Source organism: Podarcis erhardii (assembly GCF_964252035.2).
Source record: "Podarcis erhardii genome assembly, chromosome: 12".
NCBI classification, from domain to species: Eukaryota; Metazoa; Chordata; class Lepidosauria; order Squamata; family Lacertidae; genus Podarcis; species Podarcis erhardii.
Window position 1 is genome coordinate 1737854 of NC_138513.1, and position 22112 is coordinate 1759965.

A 22112-nucleotide genomic window follows, 5' to 3' on the forward strand; every position below is an offset into this window, starting at 1 on the left:
TTTAGTCAGAGATTGATGTGCATTATAATGAGTGAAATAAGTACTTGATCCCCTATCAACCAGCCAGATGTCAAATCTACCTGGTATCTTCACTGTATGTAATAAACTGAGATTAGAAGCACCTGGTGTAAGGGAGAAGTCTTACCTGTTATCCCAGGTCGTTACAGTACCTGTGCAAAAGACACCTGTTGACAGAAGCAATCAATCATACCAGGGCATTGAAAATGGGTCGAGGATAGGTATTCCAGCATGAAAATGACCCAAAACACACGGCCAAGGCAACAAAGGAATGGCTCAAGAAACAGCACATTCAGGTCCTGGAGTGGCCTAGCCAGTCTCCAGACTTCAATCCCATCAAAAATCTGTGGAGGGAGCTGAAGGTTCGAGTAGCTACACATCAGCCTTGAAATCTTACTGAGTTGGAGAGGATCTGCAAAGAGGAGTGGGACGAAATACCTCCTGAGATGTGTGCAAACCTGGTGGCCACCTACAAGAAACGTCTGAGCTCTGTAATTGCCAACAAGGGTTTTGCCACTAAGTACTAAGTCACCTTTTGCAAAGAGATCAAATGCTTATTTCACTCATAATGCACATCAATCTCTGACTTTTGTCTTCTGGGTTTCTGGGGGTTTTCTTGTTGTTATTCTGTCTCTCACAGCTACAAATAAACATACCATTAAAATTAAGGATGGCTTATTTCTTTGTCAGAGCGCAAACAGGCAAATTTAGCAGGGGATCAAATACTCACCCCCCCCTCCCTCACTGTAACTCCTGACCACTTTTGTCCTTTATTATGGTAATTTTTGCCCGAAATGTTCCTATCATATCTCCAGTTTTCTTGAACAGATCTTTGGTGTTTCCCATTCTATTGTTATATGATACAAATGTGATAAAGGGTATTTTTAGTTATTCTCCCCCGTCCCTTTCTCTTTCCCATTCAACTGTGTTTGGTACGGGTTGTTTGCTTTATTACTTTTCTTTTTGGGTCTTCCCTCTGCATGAATTCTTTGATGGGAAGTGAGACCATCCTTCCGATTGAAGCTCTTTCCACAGTCCAAGCACTGATAGGGTTTCTCCCCTGTATGAATTCTTTGATGGAAAGTGAGAGTCTGCCTGTGACTGAAGCTCTTCCCACATTCCAGGCATTGATATGGTTTCTGCCCTGTATGAATTCGTTGATGGGAAGTGAGACTATGGCTGAGACTGAAGCTTTTCCCACATTCCAGGCATTGAAAGGGTTTCTCCCCTGTATGAATTCTTTGATGGGAAGTGAGACCACCTCTCTGACAAAAGCTCTTTCCACATTCCAAGCACTGATATGGTTTCTGCCCTGTATGAATTCTTTGATGGGAAGTGAGAGTGGAACTCTGACAAAAGCTCTTTTCACACTTGTGGCATTGAAAAGGTTTCTCCCCTGTATGAATTCTTTGATGGGAAGTGAGACCACCTCTCTGACGAAAGCTCTTTCCACATTCCAAGCACTGATATGGTTTCTGCCCTGTATGAATTCTTTGATGGGAAGTAAGATGGGAGTTCCAACTGAAGCTCTTTCCGCACTCTTGGCATTGATATGGTTTCTGCCCTGTATGAATTCTTTGATGGGAAGTGAGAGTGGAACTCTGACAAAAGCTCTTTTCACACTCGTGGCATTGAAAAGGTTTCTCCCCTGTATGAATTCTAAAATGGGAAGTGAGATGATCCTTCCGGCTGAAGCTCTTTCCACATTCCAAGCACTGATAGGGTTTCTTCCCAGTATGAATTCTTTGATGGGAAGTGAGACTGGAACTGTGACGAAAGCTCTTTTCACACTCATGGCATTGAAAAGGTTTCTCCCCTGTATGAATTCTAAAATGGGAAGTGAGACTATGGCTGAGACTGAAGCTCTTTCCACATTCGAAGCACTGATAGGGTTTCTCCCCTCTATGAATTCGTTGATGGGAAGTGAGACTATGGCTGAGACTGAAGCTCTTTCCACATTCGAAGCACTGATAGGGTTTCTCCCCTCTATGAATTATTTGATGGGAAGTGAGACTATCCTTTCGATTGAACCTCATCCCACATTCCAAGCACTGATAGGGTTTCTCCCCCGTATGAATTCTTTGATGGGAAGTGAAATTGTGGCTGTAACTAAAGCTCTTTCCACATTCCATGCAGTTATAGGGTTTCTCTCCTGTATGAATTCTGTGATGGGAAGTGAGGTGATCCTTCCGACTGAAGCTCTTTCCACATTCTCTGCACTGATACAATTTCTCCCTACTCTGTGGTCTTTTGTGTGAAGTGAGGCTATTCCTCTGAACGAAGCTCTTTCTTTGATGGGAGGTGGACTGGGAGCTTTGACGGATGTTCTCTCCACACTCTGAATATTTATATGACTTCTCTGCTATGTGGATTCTGTTCTGGTCCCCCTTGTTCTTCTCTTCCAGTTCTTCACCATCTGCAATGAAAAGAGAAGCTAATTAGAGGCTCGGAAAGAAATGGCGCTCCAGATTACAGTGGTGCCCCGCAAGATGAACGCCTCACAAGACGGAAAACCCGCTAGACGAAAGGGTTTTCCGTTTTGTTTTTGTTTTTTAATAATTTTTATGAACTGGCCAATCACATCAAATTAAATCACATCGCATAAATTCCAAATTACAAAGCCAAATTTTTGTTGGGGGAACCCATACTTCAAGATCCAAAGGGGGATTCAGATCATCTTATTATTACTGCGTTAATGTCCAAATCAGTCCCAATCAGTCCAGACAAAGTTCATAATTCTATCCAGTCTTATCTTGGTGTTTCCACATCATATCTTATTCTTGTCTTGTTATCAGAGATCTCTTCTGTCAGCAGTCTTTACTCCCCCTTTTTCCTTGAAGTATGTGCAATTTATCTCGTCCAAATTGTTTCTTTTGAAGATTGTTGCAACTAGAGGCGCGGATCAGAGACAGCATCGAGGAGTACCGGAATCCCACAGGAGGGCTTTGTGCCTAGTGTCCCCACCCCCACAAATTCGGGGGTGGTATAGGGCACAGCAGGCAAGGGCCGTTCCCCCCACAATCCTGGGGGGGTTAAGGAGGCTAATTACCCCCATCATAGCCTCCAAATTACCTCGTGTGGGTCGGAGAGATGTTATTGTCAGCCATCTTCCGATGCGCCACCTAGTGGCCCTCCCGAAAGGGGGGGTTTCTGTTTTGGAGGCGCTTCGCAAAACGAATTTCCCTATGGGCTTGCTTCGCAAGACCAAAATGTCTTGCGAGTTCCTGCGGGTGTTTTCCCCTTCCCCCCCTTTTTCTAAGCCGCTAAGCCGCTTATCAGCTGATCCGCTAAGCTGATAAGCCGCTAAAAGCCGCTAAACCGCTAATAGCGCTAATCCGCTAAGCTGTCAAGGGGCTTGCTTCGCAAGACGAAAAAACCGCTATACGAAGAGAATCGCGGAATGGATTCTTTTTGTCTTGTGAGGCACCACTGTATTGAACAAAGTCCCCCCCCCCCCACGAGACTTGAGAGTGCTCTGTTTCAGCCTCAAGCCGACATCCTTGGAGTCTAACTTAATGTCATTGTCGATGTGTGGCATCTTTGACCCCCCCCCCAGCATTTCTTCATGCCTGCGGGGCACCTGACTCTCTTGAAACCAGTGGGACCACACTGCCAGCATACTGTGACAGGGGCGCATATGACACAGAAGCATCAAATCCAACACCTGACCCCCCCCCAGGAATGCACTGCCATGTTAGTGTAAGTCATGCAAATTCTGCAGCGCTGTCCTGGACCCAAACCCCACTCAGAGCGAAGGCGACATGATTCACATCCGTTATTGAACAAAGTTAATAAATGCTTGTGACAGAGGAAGAACTGGAGTGAGTTAGGTGTCAGGCCTTATGTCAGGGAACTGACATCAGGGCGAGAGGTGGAGGCAAGGCTCCAAAGCGATGCAGGAGAGGGGACCAGCAGGGGGGAAGGAATTCAGCGTAACACCAGCAGAGAAGGGAGGGAGATGGAGGATTCGGAGAGAGGTCTCCAAGACTCTTCACCCGAGACTAGTGGAGAGAGCACGGGCACGCCTCTGCCTACTCCTTCCTTGTGCAGAAGAGTCCCGCGCAGGGAGAGTAGGCGGAGACTTGGCGTAAAACAGCTTCTATGCTGGAAGAGGTTCAAGAAACGCCCACTGACGGATTCTGCAAGCGACTGAACGGCCACGGAGTGAGGGCTGTCAGTCAAGGCATGGTTAATCAGGCAATCTAGCCAAAAGTAAAGGCAACTTACGCACAAATAACCCCTTATACCCATTACACCTTACTATAGTTTTCTTTTTCCCCCTCAAAATTTTATTAGAATTTTAAAGGTTACAGAAAAAAGAAAAGAAGATATTAAAAAAACAAAACAGATTGAATAATAACAAATAATAACTAAAAACAGAACAATATATAAAAACAAACATCATCAAAAAACAAAAAGCAAAAAAGAAACAAATCTAAACCTTTACATCACTTACTTTCATTTGCTTACTTCCTTGACCTCCTCACACCTCCCATTTTTGTATTCTACTTTAGTTAGATAGTTCAGCAAATCCTTTCCATCTTTGTTTTTATCTTAACAATTTATCTTAATATACTATAATTTTGCATTCTCTTCTTTCACCAATTCAATTTTTGCTTAATCCTTTATATCTTTTCTGCTAAAACCACATAATTTTATTCCAACATCTTTCTAACAATCCTTAATTTTACAATATTTCTGAAGATAAACTTCTTCCACCGACTCTTCTCCTTGGTCCCGGATTCTGCCAGTCATCTCAGCCAATTCCATATAGTCCATCACCTTCACCTGCCATTCTTCCCGGGTGGGTAAATCTTGTGTTTCCCAGTACTTTGCGATAAGTATTCTTCCTGCTGTTGTGGTGTACATAAAGAAAGTTCTGTCCTCCTTTAACACCAATTGGCCGATCATGCCCAAGAGAAAGGCCTCTGGTTTCTTCTGAAAGGTATATTTAAATACCTTTTTCATTTCATTATAGATAATCTCCCAGAAGGTCTTAATCTTTGGGCATGTCCACCAAAGGTGAAAGAATGTACCTTCAATTTCTTGACATTTCCAACATTTATTATCGGGCAAGTGATAAATTTTCGCAAGCTTGACTGGTGTCATGTACCACCTGTATATCATTTTCATTATATTCTCTCTTAAGGCATTACATGCCGTAAACTTGATACCTGTGGTCCATAACTGTTCCCAGTCAGCCATCATAATGTTATGTCCAACATCTTGTGCCCATTTAATCATAACAGATTTAACCGTTTCATCCTGAGTATTCCATTTCAACAGCAAGTTATACATCCTTGACAAATTCTTAGTTTTAGAATCTAACAATTCTGTTTCCAATTTTGATTTTTCCTTCTGAAAACCTATTTTCTTATCCAAGTTATACACCTCCCTTATTTGATAATAATGAAGCCAGTCTCGTACCTTATTTTTTAATTTGTCAAAACTCTGCAGTTTTAATCTGTCTCCTTCTTGTTCCAAAAATTCCCAATATTTCGGCCAATTTGCCTCCATATTGAGTTTATTCAGAGCCTTAGCTTCCATTGGTGACAACCACCTTGGGGTTTTATTTTCAAGCAAGTCCTTATATCTTATCCATACATTAAACAGTGCTTTTCTGACAATATGGTTTTTTAACGCTTTATGTGCTTTAACCTTATCGTGCCACAAATATGCATGCCACCCAAAAACATTATTAAAACCTTCTAGTTCCAAAATGTTCGTGTTTTCAAGAAGCAGCCATTCTCTCAGCCAACAAAAAGCAGCTGATTCATAATAAAGCTTCAGGTCTGGCAGGGCAAATCCACCTCTTTCTTTAGCGTCAGTTAAAATCTTAAATTTTATTCGAGGCTTCTTGCCCTGCCAGACAAATCTAGAAATGTCTCTCTGCCACTTCTTGAAACAGTCCATCTTGTCCAAAATTTGCAATATTTGAAACAAAAATAACATCCTTGGCAATACATTCATTTTTATCACAGCAATTCGGCCTAGCAATGATAACTTCAAATTTGACCATATTTCTAAATCCTTTTTCACTTCCATCCAACATTTTTCATAGTTATCTTTGAATAAATTCATATTCTTAGCAGTCATATTAACCCCCAGGTATTTCACTTTCTTAACCAATGTTAATCCTGTCTCCTTCTGAAACCTCTCTTTCTCAATCACTGTTAGGTTTTTCTCTAACACCTTAGTTTTCAACTTATTCAACTTAAAACCCGCAACCTGACCAAATTCTTGAATTATTTGCAATACTCTTTTAGTACTGGATTCTGGCTCCTGTAATGTCAAGACTAAATCATCCGCAAATGCTTTCAATTTATACTGTTTAGCTCCGACTTGTATAGCTTTAACCAATTGGTCCCTTCTAATCATATTGAGCAAAACCTCCAGGACCGATATAAAAAGCAATGGGGAAATTGGGCAGCCCTGTCGTGTTCCTTTCTCAATCTTAAATTCTTCTGTAATTACATTGTTCACAATTAGTTTTGCTTTTTGTTCTGAATAAATTGCACCTATACCGTTTTCAAAACCTTGGCCTACTCCCATTCCCTGTAAAATTTTCTTCATAAAACTCCAAGAAATGTTGTCAAAGGCTTTCTCCGCGTCCACAAATATCAAAACTGCTTTAGTATTAATATTCACTTGTAATTTTTCTAAAATATTAATTATATTCCTTGTATTGTCTGACAAGTGTCTCCCCGGGAGAAAGCCCGCTTGATCTTTATGGATTTATTCTACCAATACCTTTTTTAATCTTTTAGCCATAATTTCAGCAAAAAAATTGTAATCCACATTGAGCAGATATGGGACGGTAGTTCTTAAGCTGTGTCTTCTCCAACTCTGTTTTTGGTATAAGTGTAATAAAAGCTTCTTTCCACGACTCTGGTGCCTTTCCCCCCTCCAGTATTTCATTACAAACTTCCTTCAAGGGCTGTACTAACCATTCTTTTAAGGATCTATAATATCTTGAAGTCAAGCCGTCCGGCCCTGGAGATTTGCCCAGTTTCATATTCTGAATGGCTCCTTCCACCTCTTGATCTGTTATTTTATAATTCAACATTGACTTATTCTCTTGAGAGATTTTTTGTAGTCCATTTAATTTCAGAAATCGATCAATATCCATTTCTTTCTGAGTCTCCTGTGTATATAACTGTTTAAAATACTTCTGATCTCCACAGGATTCTGTATATTCTTTCCCTCCAGCCATGATTAAGTGGGCACAAGATATTGGTCATGATATTATGTTTGCTGACTGGGAGCAGTTATGGACCACAGGTATTAAATTTACGGCATGTAGTGCCCTGAAAGAGAACATAATGAAAATGATCTATAGGTGGTACATGACCCCAGTCAAGCTTGCAAAGATATATCATTTGCCCAATAATAATTGCTGGAAGTGTAATGAATGTGAAGGAACTTTTTATCACCTTTGGTGGACCTGCCCAAAGATTAAGGCCTACTGGGAAATGATCTATAATGAAATTAAGAAAATCCTTAAGTGGACATTTGTAAAGAAACCGGAGGCTTTTCTCTTGGGCATGGTCGGCCAATTGGTACCAAAGAAAGATAGGACCTTTTTTATGTACGCAACAACAGCAGCAAGAATCCTTTTGGCGAAGTATTGGAAGACTAAAGAACTACCTACTCTGGAAGAATGGCAGACCAAGGTGACTGAATTTATGGGACTGGCAGAGATGACCGGCAGAATCCGTGACCAGAGGAAAGAGACAGTGGAGGAGGACTGGGAAAAATTTAAAATCTATCTTAAAAATTGTTGTAAAATTTCGGAATGTTAAGATGTCAGGGGATTGGACACTAAGAATTACAGCTATAAATCGAAACTTATAAAGCAGAAACTCTTTTTAAAAGAGAATTAAATATAAAAATGGGATGAAGAATTGCTAAAAATTTTGAAATTTGGATGCAGTGAAGGGGAGGTTTGGGGAAGTCGCATTATGTTTGTTTTGTTTTTTGTTTATGTTGTAAAATCAATAAAAATTATTATTAAAAAAAAAAAATATTCTTTCCCTCCACTTCCAAATTGGTAATAGTATTAAGTTTTTGTCTTTTTTTCATTTGCCAAGCCAGCAGTTTCCCGCATTTGTTAGCCGATTCAAATGTCTTTTGTCTCATCTGTTTAATCTTTCATTCTATTTCCTGATTCATCAATTTCATATATTGTACTTGATATAACTTTATCTCTTTCAGGATCTCCTGTGATTTTGGTTTTGCTCTCAGTCTCTTTTCTCCTTCCTTTATTTTCTCCAGAATTTTTTCCTTTTTTTCGTTTTGAGCTCTCTCCTTAATTGCATTCTGTTGTATCAGAAACCCTCTCATAACTGCTTTGCTTGCGTCCCAAATTACTCTTTTTTCAACAGTGGTATTCATATTTATCTCAAAATAGTCTCTCAAGTTTTTTGGGACCTTTTTAGTCACTTCCTCATTCCTAAACAAAGAATCATTAAACCTCCATCTAAAGGAACCAAACTGGTGTTAGTTTCATTTCCATCTTCACAGCATTATGGTCGGAGCAAGTTTTAGGACAAATTTCCACTTTTTAAATCTTCGGGGCCAGCCCCCTAGTTACCCAAATTTGGTCAATTCTTGTCCATGTCATTTTGGCTTCAGAGAAGAAAGTTCCTTCTCTTCCCGGGGGTTCTTAGTTCTCCAAATATCAACAAGGTCCATATTGTCAGCCATGTCAAAGAACGTCTTTGGTAATCTGCCATCTTTTGTAACCACCTGTCTCTGGGCTTTATCCATATTGGTGGACACCACTCCATTCAGATCTCCCATCAAGATCATATTATAGTCCAAGTAGTCTATCAAAGTTTCATGCAACTTTTTGAAGAATTCCGATTTCCCTTCATTTGGTGCATAAATATCTACTATCAAAAACTTCTCTCCTTGTGATTGAATTTCAATTGCAACAAATCTTCCTTGGTCATCTTTAAATAAGAATTTCGGTGGCAGGCTCTCCTTTACATAAAGTACTACTTCTCTTTTCTTTACTTTATCTGATGATATAAATTCATGTCCTAATCTTTTATTACTCAGAATCTTCCGATGCAGCCTTGTCACATGTGTTTCTTGTAAACAAATCAAGTCCAATTGTTCTTTTTTTAATAAATGAAAAACTCTCCGCCTCTTTTCCGGGGAAAAGAAGAAGACCTGCAGAAAGGACTTGGAAAAGAGCCAGAGGTTTTGGACAAGAGTTCACCAAAAAGAGGGAAACCACCGACTGATATAGCCTTACTATAGTTTTCACTGCCTTTGTTTATTGGTATTAACTGACATATTGCTTGGCTTTAATCTGGGATATATTTTGTTTGGCTCAATCCTGGAATCCACTCCATCTCCGAGGTCAGTCAAATGCAGACAGAAGCCAAAACAACAGACCTCACAGAAGTTATTTCAACTTCCCTAAAAGCTCTGAAGCCAATATTGAAGAAGGCCTGGAGGTTCAGACAAGTCTGGTCCTTGTTTAAAAAGGCATGACTAGGTGGAGAACATTCACAGAGGAAAGAGTTGATATCCCTCCATTCAGGGTTCACAGTGGGGATGTTAGAATCCCAGACGCTGTTGGTCTCCCTCCAAACAGTGGAGGTTCAGGCAGGCAGGTGGAGGAGCCTGAAAAGGTGCTCCCCTTCTCCATCTCCATCTGCCTGCCTGCCTCCCCCCACCCCCAAGCTGAGCAAGCCCCAATACCTCTCCAGCTCCATCCATCCACGTCACCAGATCTCTCAGAGGTTCCTGGGAGGGAACGCTCAGAGGTTGTGGGGAGGGATGCGGGAGACAACCTGACCAGGTCAACCGTCCATCTTCCCCCTTCCATCCTCGCTAGCTTTGCAGGTTCCGTCTCTTTCATCCTTCCTGATGAGTCGAGGAGCCTGGGAGAGAGGAAGAAGCAAAGGGAACCTCAGAGGCCCTGCAGGGATTCTCCTGCCCTAGATATTCTCCTGCCCCTGGAGAAGCACAAATGGGGCAGCCCCTTCCCAACAGAAGCCCTTTTTCTAAACATCTCCAGTGGTTCCAATTTCACCTGGTTGCTCCTCACCCCACTTCCTAAGGCTGTCATGGCCTGCAGAGTAGTGACCAGAGAGTAGATCCCATTCATCTCAGTGGGGCTTATGGACAGAACTTGGTGCCAAAACCAGTCACCATCGTGTCCCCAATCCTAAAAACTGCAACCCCAGAGCATGGGCAGAAATTGAGGAGTAGCTATTACATGTAGGTACCCCCAAGCTAGGTGCTTTGTATGGAGAGCCCAGTTCACACTCTTTGAGCTCTCTCATTGCAAGCCAGGCAGATGTTGTGGCCCTATTTGCCTCTGTCAGGGGTTGCCTGGGGACCAAATCTGTATGTGGAAGCAGAGGAGCTGGTGATGCCACATTTCTGAAATATCATGAGATGAATACACCACTCCTCCTTAAATATTGTGTGTGTTTATACACGATCTTTGCAAGTCTCCAGTCTCAAAATGTGGCCCCCACCCTGGCATGGAAGCCATCAAAGTATAGATCTTCCACATGTCCTAAATCTATAGTGTTCTTAAGAACACCAGGCGTGCATACCCTTTATAAACTCCAGAGGTGAGCTTTACACTCCTCTTGTGACAAGATTCCCAAAGGCTGAGGGTAGCTTAGAACTAGCCTATTTTGAGACTGCACCAATTTCCATTTCTTGTTTATCAAAACCCACAGACGCTTTGCTAGATTTTTTCCAGGTTTTACAAGTACCTATCAGGATGGTTAGAATTTTATTACAGTCAGCCAAAAAGGATTTTATGCGTTCCATGTCCTCTGTTAATAGTGCAAGCCACCCAATGACTGATAATCCCTCCTCATTTGTCCCATAAGGTTGGGAGAAGGAGTCTTTTATCCTTGTTTAGCATTTCCTGAGGACAGAGGATTTGCTTTCACATTAGTTCATCTACTTGTTTAGCCTGAATAGGGGAGAGACATGTGTTGTTGCATCTGGGACAGAGGAAGTGGTCCGGTTGTGCTGCTGCAGATGCAGAAGGGCTTGTCTTCTCCCTGTGCTCCCCCCACATGGGAATGTTCCCCTCTGGCTGCAGCCTCTGTTAACAAATGTGACATCCCCCAATCTGAGGGGGGTTTCTTTGCATGCCCAGTTTTCCTTGATTCAAAGCCCCTTCCCCAAAAGGAAGGCAGCGCCTGGATCCAAAGGAAGAAGAGAGCTGCAGACCTCATGCAAACTCGCCCCCTTCCTGGCTTGGCAGAGAAGACAAGGGGGGGGACCCTCTGCTTCCTGACTTGGAGGTCTCCCCCCATCAGGCATGATGTGGACCTCCATGCACCCTCCCTGCACCCCTGGGATCCCCTTCTTCCCAGGACAGTCTAAGGGGGACAAGAGAGGAGATTCACCAGATTCCAGGAGGGACACCGAGGAAGCTTTTGGAAAGGAGAAGAAAGCAATCTCCTCTCTGCCTGTAAGAAGGGATATGGGAGGGAGGGAATTTAGCCATGGATGAGTTTGCCTTCTCCTGCCCTCCACTTCTGTCACCAAACTGTGGCAACTTTGTTGTTTTGAAATCGGGAGAGACAAGTGATATTCCGCATGCTATAGAACTTTCAGTGAGACAAAGTTACCACGGTTTGGTGACCTAAATGGCGTCACGAACAGGATGGAGACAGTAACTCAAATGTCAGCAGACGCTTATTACTCAGTCTTGGATTTGGCGAACTGGTTTTTTGCAATACCTTTGACCAAAGAGGGTAGAGCTAGATTTGCTTTTACTTTGGGAGGGAAACAATATACGTTCACCTGATTGCCCCAGGGATTTCACAATGCCCCAGCAATAGCACATTCTTATGTAACAAAGATGATCTGGGGCCTGAAGATAGGCCCCATGAGACTTCTTATGTAGATGACATCCTGGTGGTGGCTAAAACAATGGAAGAGATAGAAGAAAGAACCAAGAGAGTGCTGGAATTAATAAGAGACACTGGGTTTAAAGTAAACCTGGAAAAGGCTCAGATTGCAAAACAACAGGTAAAACATTTGGGAATTTGCCTAGAAAGTGGAGGCAGAGTAACTGAGGAAAATACAATAAAAAGCTTATGTAATATAGGTGATCCCAAAAATCTAAAGGAATTAAGGATGTTGCTTTGAGCTTTTGGATTTGTGTGATCCCATGTTTCCAGCTTGGCAGGGGGTTGGACTCGATGGCCCTTGTGGTCTCTTCCAACTCTATGATTCTATGATTCCAGCTTATGCAGAGTTAACTAAACCGATGTACCGGGTGCTGAAAAAGTGAGTGGAATGGAAATGGGATGGCAATGTCAAATTTTTTTTGGAAGAATTAAAATTGTGGGTAAAAAGAAGCATAAAACTTTGGCAGCCTTTGGAGGCTCGTGGTATGAAGCAGGAATGAGACAAACAGCTTGGCATGGTTTAATCCCATATGGCACAAAGAGAAAATGGGATTAGTGGAAAATTCGTTTGGAGCACAAGAGGGTGAGGTTCAGGCTATCTTAGAAGTTTTGATTTTCTTAAAAAAACATCAAGAAGGTGAGGGTGAGACATATATAGTAATGGGCAGTGAATATGTACATAGAGGAGTAACAGAATATTTGAATTTGGGGGCAAAAGGTGAATTTAAAAACACTGATAGAAATGAATCGAAAACACAAAGTGCAGTGGAAACAGACATGGGAATTGTTAAAAGAAAATGAGAAGAAATTTTTTTTTGCTTGGATAAAAGCATACCCCAAAGAAGTAACAAATTGGTTACAGGAAGGGAACCAATATGCAGAGCAGCTAGTGAAGAAAACAAAACAAGAAGTAAAAACACGGACTTCCGGGTTAGCGCCATCGACAATGGCGGAGTTCCTCTGACTGAGAGGAACCCGCTCCGTGAAATTCGGGTCTTGCCGCCGCGGTGAAGGCGGAGACCCCTCAAAAATCCCAGGCGGAGGAAGCCTGGGAACGTGGGATTCGGCTGACACCAGGAGCGCGCCCCCTACTCGCAGGGAAACCCCTTTTTTGGGGATCCGAAGCGACGTGGGGCGAGCGGCATGGTGTTTTGAATCGACCGCTATTTTGACGGAGTGAAGCCGCACAGCCGTTGCTGGAGAGCGCTGACTTTTTCTTGTGGACAATTGGATTTCAAACAACAACCCGTGAGTAGAATGGGAAATTGGACTTTTAAAATAATTTAATTTGGCATTGAACGGGGAAGGTCTAAACAGGAAGTCCACCTCCCCTTTCTGTAAATAGACTGAAGCAAAGAACTTGTTAACTAAGGTCTTGGAAAGTCCTACGTAAAGGATTAAAACTCCACTGATTGAAACTATTATTAATACCTCCTTTGGAAGCAGGGGAAGCCTGCAGGAGAAGGTGAAAATTTAGGAATTGAAGCGCCACATCTCTAAACCTGGGAGCGGTCTGCGAGGAGCCCATCAACGGTGAATAGACAAATTTGACAGCTAGCTGTCAAGATACAAAAGAAAGACTTTGTTTCCATTGTCCGCTTCTGCGTTTAAAAAGAAGGAAAGGTAATTGGAATTGTTACTAATTTACTTTTGGGACTTTTGGGACTGTGCTGGAAGGATTGATAAATGGAGACTGTTTCCCTCTAGAGGGAGTTTTGGGACATTGTTACAAGAATGCAGCTGGGAAATTGGTTCTAAAAATAAAGGCCCTGAGAAACCAGCTTTGACCTTGAACATTTCAAGGATGTCGGTTGAGAAGGAAGTAGTGTCTGTACTGAATAGGACATTTTATCTGTTGGGAAAGCTGCATGAACAGATAGATGCCATGGCTACCAGTGTTGATATTTTGGGAACAAAAGTGGGCATCAGCAAATAAGTTGATAAGAATCCGGCACAGGAATCTTTTTCAATGGAACAAATTGAAGAACCAGAGAAGGAGAAAGTTGTTGTGAAAGTGATGCAAGGGGGAGCCTTAACCCTACAGAAGCAAATGGAGGATTATAAGTTGAGGCCTTATATGACTGTAATTAGGAGAAGCCAGTTTTTGGAGATGGGAGCCTGGCTTGATTTGGAAAATGAAAGGTGGAGAGATCACCTTATGTGGGGATCAAATGACTTTTGGGATATGAATTTGAGCCAGGAGATCGGAGTCTTTGGGGCCATTGGACTTGGAAGAAGTGTGAAACAAGATTTGGAATACTTTATGGGCCCTACCCTTAATTATGGAAATCTGGCAGACCTGCTAAGAAGGAATATGAACATCGTTGGAGCCCCCCCCCGAGAACTGCTTTTTAATACCAAAGATTATCAAGAAGATCGGCAGATGGGACATGAAGAAGAGTTAAGAGCCTCGGATTTAAGATCTCCAGGTTGATGGACTGTTGGAGGTTGATGGAACTGTTGGTAGGGGCCGAGACTGGGGAGGGGAGATGGTGGAAGAAAATTGGGAATTCAAAGTGTATATAACGAGATTTAAAAAAAAATAAATAATGAAAGATGGGGAAATCGTGGAATGAATTTTTTATGACCCTAGGGGAAACGTCTTAAGAGAATAAGTTCAAATATATCAGTTTTAATGAGAAATAAGATTAAATAGAGTAAAAATGGATGGTTAATTGGTGAAAGAGTGAATGAAAAAACACAATATATAAAGATAAATTATTAGGATAAAAACAAAGATTAAGGATTTGCTGAAATATCTATCTGAACTAGAATACAAAGAGGGGAGGTGTGAGGAGGTCAAGGAAATAAGTCAAAGAAAGAAAATTATGTAAAGGTTGGATTTGTTCTTATTTCTTTTTGATTGTATGTATTTTTAATTACTTTTTTCCCCTTTTTATATGTTTTTGTTTTTTTACCTTTTCTTGGATGTGACTTGCTTTTATGTACTGATTTATTTTCTTTTTTGTTTCTTTTTGTAATTTTTAAAATTTGAATAAATATTATTTTTTAAAAAAACAAAACAAGAAGTAAAAACACAAAGAAAGGCAAGATCATACTGATCAGTACCAGCTTTTAAAAGATATACATGAGGTAGGACATGAAGGAATGGAAAAGGTGTTCCAACGGTCCCACGAATTTGTAGAATGGAAAGGGAAAAGGATAAGGATAAGTGACATAGGGACCCCTGACCATTAGGTCCAGTCGTGGCCGACTCTGGGGTTGCGGCGCTCATCTCGCTTTATTGGCCGAGGGAGCCAGTGTACAGCTTCCGGGTCATGTGGCCAGCATGACTAAGCCGCTTCTGGCGAACCAGAGCAGCGCACAGAAATGCCGTTTACCTTCCCGCCGGAGCGGTACCTATTGATCTACTTGCACCTTTGATGTGCTTTCGAACTGCTAGGTTGGCAGGAATAAGGGACATAGTGGATTCCTGTATACCATGCAATTTAGTGAAAAGGGAGTACGAAAAACAGGAAGAAATATTATTACCAGTGAAGGAAGAAAGGCCTTGAGGAATAATATATATTGATTATATTGATAAGTTGCCAAAAACAAAGGAAGGATATCAGTATTTATTAACCGCAACTGATCATTACAGTGGGTGGGCAGAGCCATTTCCTACGAAAAATAACGGAGCTAAGGTAACAGTAAGAAAATTGTTTTCTGAAATGTTTGCAAGGGTAGGAGTACCTAGTGTGATCAGTTCAGACCGAGGTTCAGCTTTCATTAGTAAAGAGATGGAAGAGATGGCGAAGGCCTTAGGAATAAAAAGGAAATTACCGTAAGTATTTCTTACAGGCCACAGAGTTCAGGAAAAATTGAAAGGGTTAAATGAACGATTAAAAACATGCTAAGAAAAATGGTTAAAGCAACAGGCAAAGATTGGGCAGGAAAATTGCCTCTGGCGTTAATGGCTATAAGAAGCAGTCCAGTGGGAAAATATGGGTACAGTCCATATGAGATTCTGCATGGAAACGAATGAATCTAGGATTTCCTCATGAATTTGAAGAAAGTAGTGAGGAACAGTGGATGGAAATCCTGAAACAAAGGGAAATGTATAGAGAACTTATAAAAGAAATGTTACAGGTGGAGGAACAGATTAAACCACAACTCAGTAATGAAATGATACCCATTGGAAGTGAAGTATTTACATTTGGGACCAAAAGAGCATGCCTTGAGACCAAAGTGGAAAGGTCCATTTGTGGTCATGGATTCTATTTACCCTGTAAGTTATTTGATCAACACGGGAGAAAAACAGAAATGGGTACACCAGAATCAGATAAAATTGTGGAAAGCCGCACAAGCGTAACTGTGCTTTATCTTTACAGGAATGGAGTGGCTGATATATGCATTTGGAATTCTGTTATTTTTATTGATCCTTGGACTACTATATCAGTGTGAAGGAGACAAGTATGGAATACTTATACCCTACGCTGGAGCCGCAACCCCAGAGTCGGCCACGACTGGACCTAATGGTCAGGGGTCCCTTTACTTTTACCTTTACGCTGGACAAACAACAGGAAGAAATTGAGTTAAAACAAATTTTGAACAAGAAAATGTTATGGGCGGGCCCACACGCGTAGAACCTTTAGAAGTGATTGGAACCTTAAAGGAAGCCAAAATTATTTCAAATTCACACTGCAGCAGAAGAATAATAGGACTATTCCTATTAATAAGCATGGTAGGCTGGTGTCCATTTGTGGAAGAAAACGAAACTTATGTGAATAAGAAATGCGAATGCATTATAGTTCTAGAAGATGACCAACAGGACAATGTAACTTTTTGGTACAATAAAACACAAAAGCTTTTGGAGCAGGATGTAGATCTAACAATACAGCCATGCTCACAATACATAAGTGAATTGACATTGTCTGAAGACCAGCTTTGTGGTTTAACTGGATAAAAAGTTCGAGTATAATTTGGATGCCAACTGGATAAAAAGTTTTAGTAATTTAATAAAAAGGTATGAAAAATATGAGAACACAGAGACTATAGAAACCAGGTTACAGGATGGAAACCTCATAATGGTGACCCCCACAGTACAGCGGTACCTCGGGTTAAGTACTTAATTCGTTCCGGAGGTCCGTTCTTAACCTGAAACTGTTCTTAACATGAAGCACTACTTTAGCTAATGGGGCCACATGATTTCTGTTCTCAACCTGAAGCAAAGTTCATAACCCGAGGTACTATTTCTGGGTTAGCGGAGGAGTCTGTAACCTGAAGCATATGTAACCCGAGGTACCGCTGTAGAAGCAGCAACTTTAAAAAATATAGAGTTGGTAAATAAAACAGATAAAGAACCAGTTGTGAAGGTTCTGGTTTCTAAACAATGAAATCATAGCCTACCAGGATGGGAAAGACCACAATATAAACGCGCATTTATACATTCTAGATCTGATTGTACCAACTACAGTTTAATTGTAATGCATATCTGAAGGGGAAACTAGACAAATCCATCTACACGGAATAATTGTGACTACTTTCAGAGCATTAGTGGCCTTGCTGTGAAAACAAAATAGTAATAATTTTTTTTTTAAAAAAAAACCTTACAGCCCAGTCCTGTTCTGTTCCCAAGTTTTTATAAAATTCACATTTATTCATCCAAAAAAAAAAAAAAATATATTGTAATGCAAACAGCTTTATGGTATTCTGGCCGGGTAAGTGTCAGCTCATTTTGACTGACAACCCTGCAGAATCATCCTATCCCTATTTGGAAAGGAGAAATATGGGCAGCATGGGCTGTATAAACAATTTTGGGGAAGCTAGACCTGAATTGTGGGAAGTCTGGCTCAACAAAAATATAATTAATTGTACAGTGGTGCCCTGCAAGACGAATGCCTTGCAAGACGGAAAACTCGCTAGACGAAAGAGTTCTGTTTTGGAGGTGCTTCACAAAATGAATTTCCTATGGGCTTGCTTCGCAAGACAAAAATGTCTTGTGAGTTCCTGCGGGGGGGGGTTTCCTCTCCCCCCCCTTTTTCTAAGCCGCTAAGCTGTCAATGGGCTTGCTTTGCAAGACGAAAAAACCGCAAGACGAAGAGACTCGCGGAACGGATTCTTTTCGTCTTGCGAGGCACCACTGTACTGGTAAATGCATGGTTAAATTTAATTGTAGCATACATATACAAATGATCCTGATGCAAGGAATGTTGAAAAATAACATGGAAGGAAAATGTAAAGATCCCAATACTAACAAAGCACGAAAATTAGGGTATGCAGTGTTTCAGATAGCCAATGTAAGGGCATTCGGGGAAAAACCCCATCAATTATGAAACTATGGCATAAACCAGAGGAAGCCATAGTTAACCCAAAACTGCACAAGTGGAACGTTAAATTAAATTTAACATATTTCAATGTGTTCTTTTTATATATATAAATATTTATTAAAATTTTTGAATACAAATGCATAAATAATAAACAATCTTACTTCTATCACAACGTAGTTTCATCACTTCTTTGGACTCCCTCACGTCTCCCGCTCCCACTTACATCGTTAAAAAGTTTTTTCAAGCAAATTATCATCTTGTTTACAATCTTATATCCGCTCATTTAAATACAGTTCTCCAAAAGGTTTATATTTTCCTTAGTCTCACTTATCATCGAATTCAAATCTAATTTAGTGGTGGACAGTTATTTATGATCTAGCATCCTTCTTAACATTCAACCAAATTACAATATTTTTGTAAATAAATCTTAAATTTCTTCCAGTCTTCTTCAACCCTCTCTTCTCCCAGGTCTCGGATTCTGCCAGTCATCTCGGCCAGTTGCATATAGTCCATCAGCTGCATCTGCCACTCTTCCAGTGTGGGTAGATCTTGAGTTTTCCAGTTCTTAGCGATGAGTATCCTTGCTGCCGTTGTTGCATACATAAAAAATGTTCGGTCCTTCTTTAACACCTTCTGACCGACAATACCCAGGAGGAAGGCCTCTAGTTTCTCATATTTCAATGTGTTCAACTATAAACCAAATTGTGTAAAATATACCAACCCCTTGTTAAAACTTATTAAAGGAAAAAGTGAAATTTGGAAAAGAAGTAAGAGAGATCCGATGGATACAATATTGGGGTGGGGACTGGAACTGGGGTGCGTGTGGCAAACTCTTGGGACATAGAGAAGAATGCCAACAAATTAGGAGGATTACAATGGAAAGTGTTAAAGATGACGGGGAATGATTTTGAATCTAGCTATCGGTTGCATATGTTGTCAGCAACTTTGGCAGAACAAGTCTCTGAACATTTGAATAAAACATTGTGGGCTATAACAGATTCCCAAAACCAAACTTTAGAAGAAGTATCAAACACTGTGTCATCTTTAACAATACAGATGCTGCTACAAAGATGGAAGACCAGACTGGCGTTTCTCCTTCGGGAAGGGATGGGCGGCCTGGTGACTCCCAAGGCTATGGGCTTGTTTTCTAGTAGCAGCAGCAGAGGGAGAGGGCTCTGGGTGGCAGGTCTGCAAACTTTTCCCTCTCGGATCCCCTCTCGGATTCCCCATCCTGAACATCCTTGAAAGCTCGCTCTGGGATCCGAGAGGGAAAAGTTTGCAGACCTGTGTGGCGTTCCTACGGAGCCCCTGGTCGTCTCACGGACTATTGACCCGTACACCACTAATCCGCTGCCACCAACCAGGTCCTCACTGGTAAAATCATTTAGTCTCAGTCAGCTTTTCAATTAATAAAGAAGAGTGTATTTTATTTCAGACACAAACAAAACTTTTACAGCATTCCAAACGTTGTTGCTCTTTACTTTCTTAGTCTTATTTTCCTCTCTCTATCTCTTCTACCTCCCCACACTCAAGAACCCACGTCCTAACTGTCTCTCTATTACGAAAACCCACCAACAACTCCCAACCAACTCCTCCCAGAACTGGTTTTATAGACCCACTGACTCCACCCCCCTGGGTCCTGTCTGTGCAACTTATTTAACTATTTCCCCTCCAGCACTCTCACGGTCATCTCCAGGCTTGACTACTGTAATTCGCTCTATGCGGGGCTGCCCTTGAAGCTGTCCCAGAAACTCCAGCGGGTACAGAATGCTGCAGCGAGGCTCCTCACGGGGTCTCTGCCATGGGAGCATATTCACCCAGTGCTTTTCAAGCTGCACTGGCTCCCGGTGGAGTACAGGGTCAGATTTAAGGTGCTGCTTTTGACCTTTAAAGCCCTTCACGGCCTAGGACCCTCGTACCTACGGGACCGCCTCTCCCGGTATGCCCCACGGAGAGCCTCAAGGTCCATAAATAGCAACACCCTAGTGGTCCCAGGCCCTAAGGAAGTTAGATTGGCTTCGACCAGAGCCAGGGCCTTTTCAACTCTGGCCCCAACTTGATGGAACGCTCTGCCTCATGAGACCAGGGCCCTGCAGGATCTGATTTCTTTCCGCAGGGCCTGTAAGACAGAGTTGTTCCGCCTGGCCTTTGGCTTGGAGCCAATTTGATTCCCTCCCTCTCTCTCTCTCTCTCTCCCTCTCTCTCTCTCTTTTGTTTTCTTTTCCTTCTCCTCCTGTGACGAGGCTACATTTTAATATTTTAATGTTCCATTATTTTAATGTTGTATTTTATTTTTGTTTTTAAGTTGTAATCATTCTTCTTGTTTTATTATTGTTTGTAAGCCGCTCTGAGCCCGGCCTTGGCTGGGGAGGGCGGGGTATAAATAAAAAATTATTATTATTATTATTATATATGTTAACCTCACAACCTGCCCCCCAGAGCCCTCTCCCTCTCCCCCTTGCATTGCCTCAACCCCTTCGGGACAAGACCTTGGAGTCCTTCAAGCCGCTTGGCATCCTCTCCTCTTCTCCAGGAGATGCACCTGCCCAGAGAGACCTGAGCTGATCTGCCAGGAGCAAAGGAGGGCCTGGCAGGGGCTCCCCCATTGCAAGGGGGGTTCTGGGCATGCCCTCCCCCCCCCCAGACCCCTCCCTCCCTCCCTAAGAGGAAGCAGCGCCTGGATGCAAAGGAAGAGCAGAGCTGCAGACCTCGCCCCCTCCCTGGGAGCAGGACCCTCTTCTCCCAGACGTGGGGGGGGGGTCTCCCCCTGCAATTCAGAAGCAGAGCACACACCCCTGCAGCCCTGGGACTCCCCCAGGCACCCCAAGGGGGGGGAAGAGAGGAGACTCACCGGATTATTCCCAGAAGGGAAACCGAGGCAGCTCGGGGAGGAGACCAGAGATGCCGGAAGGGACTGGGCATGGGGGGCGGGGAATCTGCTTGGAGGACCTGCTGTCTCTACTTCCTGTCCTCTCTAGGACCCCAGCTCTGTAGAACCCTTCGCAAGCTGAGCGCCGCCCGCTCTCTGCTCTCCCTCCCAGGGCATGTGCAGAGTTCTCTGCGACTCTCGGCTCAGAGGCCATCGAGACAGCAGCCTCGTACCCTGACCCCAGATGGGTGGGGTATAAATAATAAACTAAAATTCTTCTTCTTCTTCACCTGTTCACCAGCAGACTGAAAGTCTGTTGCAATATTAGGCGGGTACTTGAGAGAGACGCCTGTTCCTTTGGAGCAAATGGCTCCGTTGGTAAAGCAGGAGACTCTGGATCCCAGGGCCGTGGGTTCGAGCCCCACGTGAGGCAGAAGATTCCTGCCTTGCAGGGGGTTGGACTGGATGACCCTTGGGGTCCCTTCCAACTCGACAATTGGAGGAGGCGGCGGGGAGATCGCCCCCTTTGTCGTATTTACTCCCCTTGCAACACGGGGGGGAAGGCAGAAACTCAGCCGGTGCAGCTCCTTTCCTTGCAGGCAGTGGCGTAGTGTGGGTTGTCAGCACCCGGGGCAAGGCAAGTAATTTGCGCCCCCTAACCTGTGGATTTGCGCCCCCTAACCCGTGGATTTGCCCTAACCCCAGATGTTGCGCCCGGTGCGGCCGGCCCCCCCTGCACCCCCCATGCTACGCCACTGCTTGCAGGGAGAGGAAGGGGCTGGTGGGGGAAACTTCTCCGGTGGGATTTTTGCCTGTTGCAAAGCCAGGGGGAGAGTTGCTGGGTAGCTAAGATTCCTGCATTGCAGGGGGTAGGACTAGATGTCCTTCAGGATCCAACCTACAGTTGTTTACTATTATTATTTTCAAACTATTTTTTCTTTTTTAAAAAGATCAGTGTAATTGAACAGCACTAAGTAGTATTAGTAATAATAATAATAATAATAATAATAATAACAACAACTATATCATTATAAGAGTTAACAATTCCAATTC

The 22112-nt window shown here is 42.6% G+C and overlaps 1 protein-coding gene across 3 annotated transcripts; it reads right to left on the reverse strand.

Annotated features, from left to right (window-relative positions):
* Positions 1-9: 9 nt before the first annotated feature.
* LOC309325946 (uncharacterized protein) lies at positions 10-21116 on the reverse strand. Of its 3 annotated transcripts, none has more exons than XM_081834355.1 (4): positions 21042-21116; positions 11412-11474; positions 9760-9914; positions 10-2434 (listed from the first exon to the last, which is right to left on the reverse strand). In XM_081834355.1, the coding sequence occupies exons 1-4, from the start codon at positions 21110-21112 to the stop codon at positions 903-905; spliced, it is 1821 nt and encodes a 606-aa protein (XP_081690481.1). In that variant the 5' UTR covers positions 21113-21116; the 3' UTR covers positions 10-902. The 3 variants fall into 3 exon arrangements, with proteins under 3 accessions (XP_081690481.1, XP_081690480.1, XP_081690482.1); XM_081834354.1 differs by having other exon boundaries at positions 9733-9914; XM_081834356.1 differs by lacking the exon at positions 11412-11474 and having other exon boundaries at positions 9733-9914.
* Between the last annotated feature and the right edge of the window lie 996 nt (positions 21117-22112).

What these genes read in the sequence shown, in the direction of transcription:
- LOC309325946 (XM_081834354.1), bottom strand. Translation starts at nt 21,112, where the DNA reads ATGCCCAGTCCCTTCCGGCATCTCTGGTCTCCTCCCCGAGCTGCCTCG. An exon ending in GGTGTCCCTCCTGGAATCTG is followed by an intron (nt 9,915 to 11,411) that starts GTGAATCTCCTC and finishes CCTCTCTCCCAG; the next exon opens with GCTCCTCGACTCATCAGGAA. An exon ending in GGATGGATGGAGCTGGAGAG is followed by an intron (nt 2,435 to 9,732) that starts GTATTGGGGCTT and finishes TTTTCATTGCAG; the next exon opens with ATGGTGAAGAACTGGAAGAG.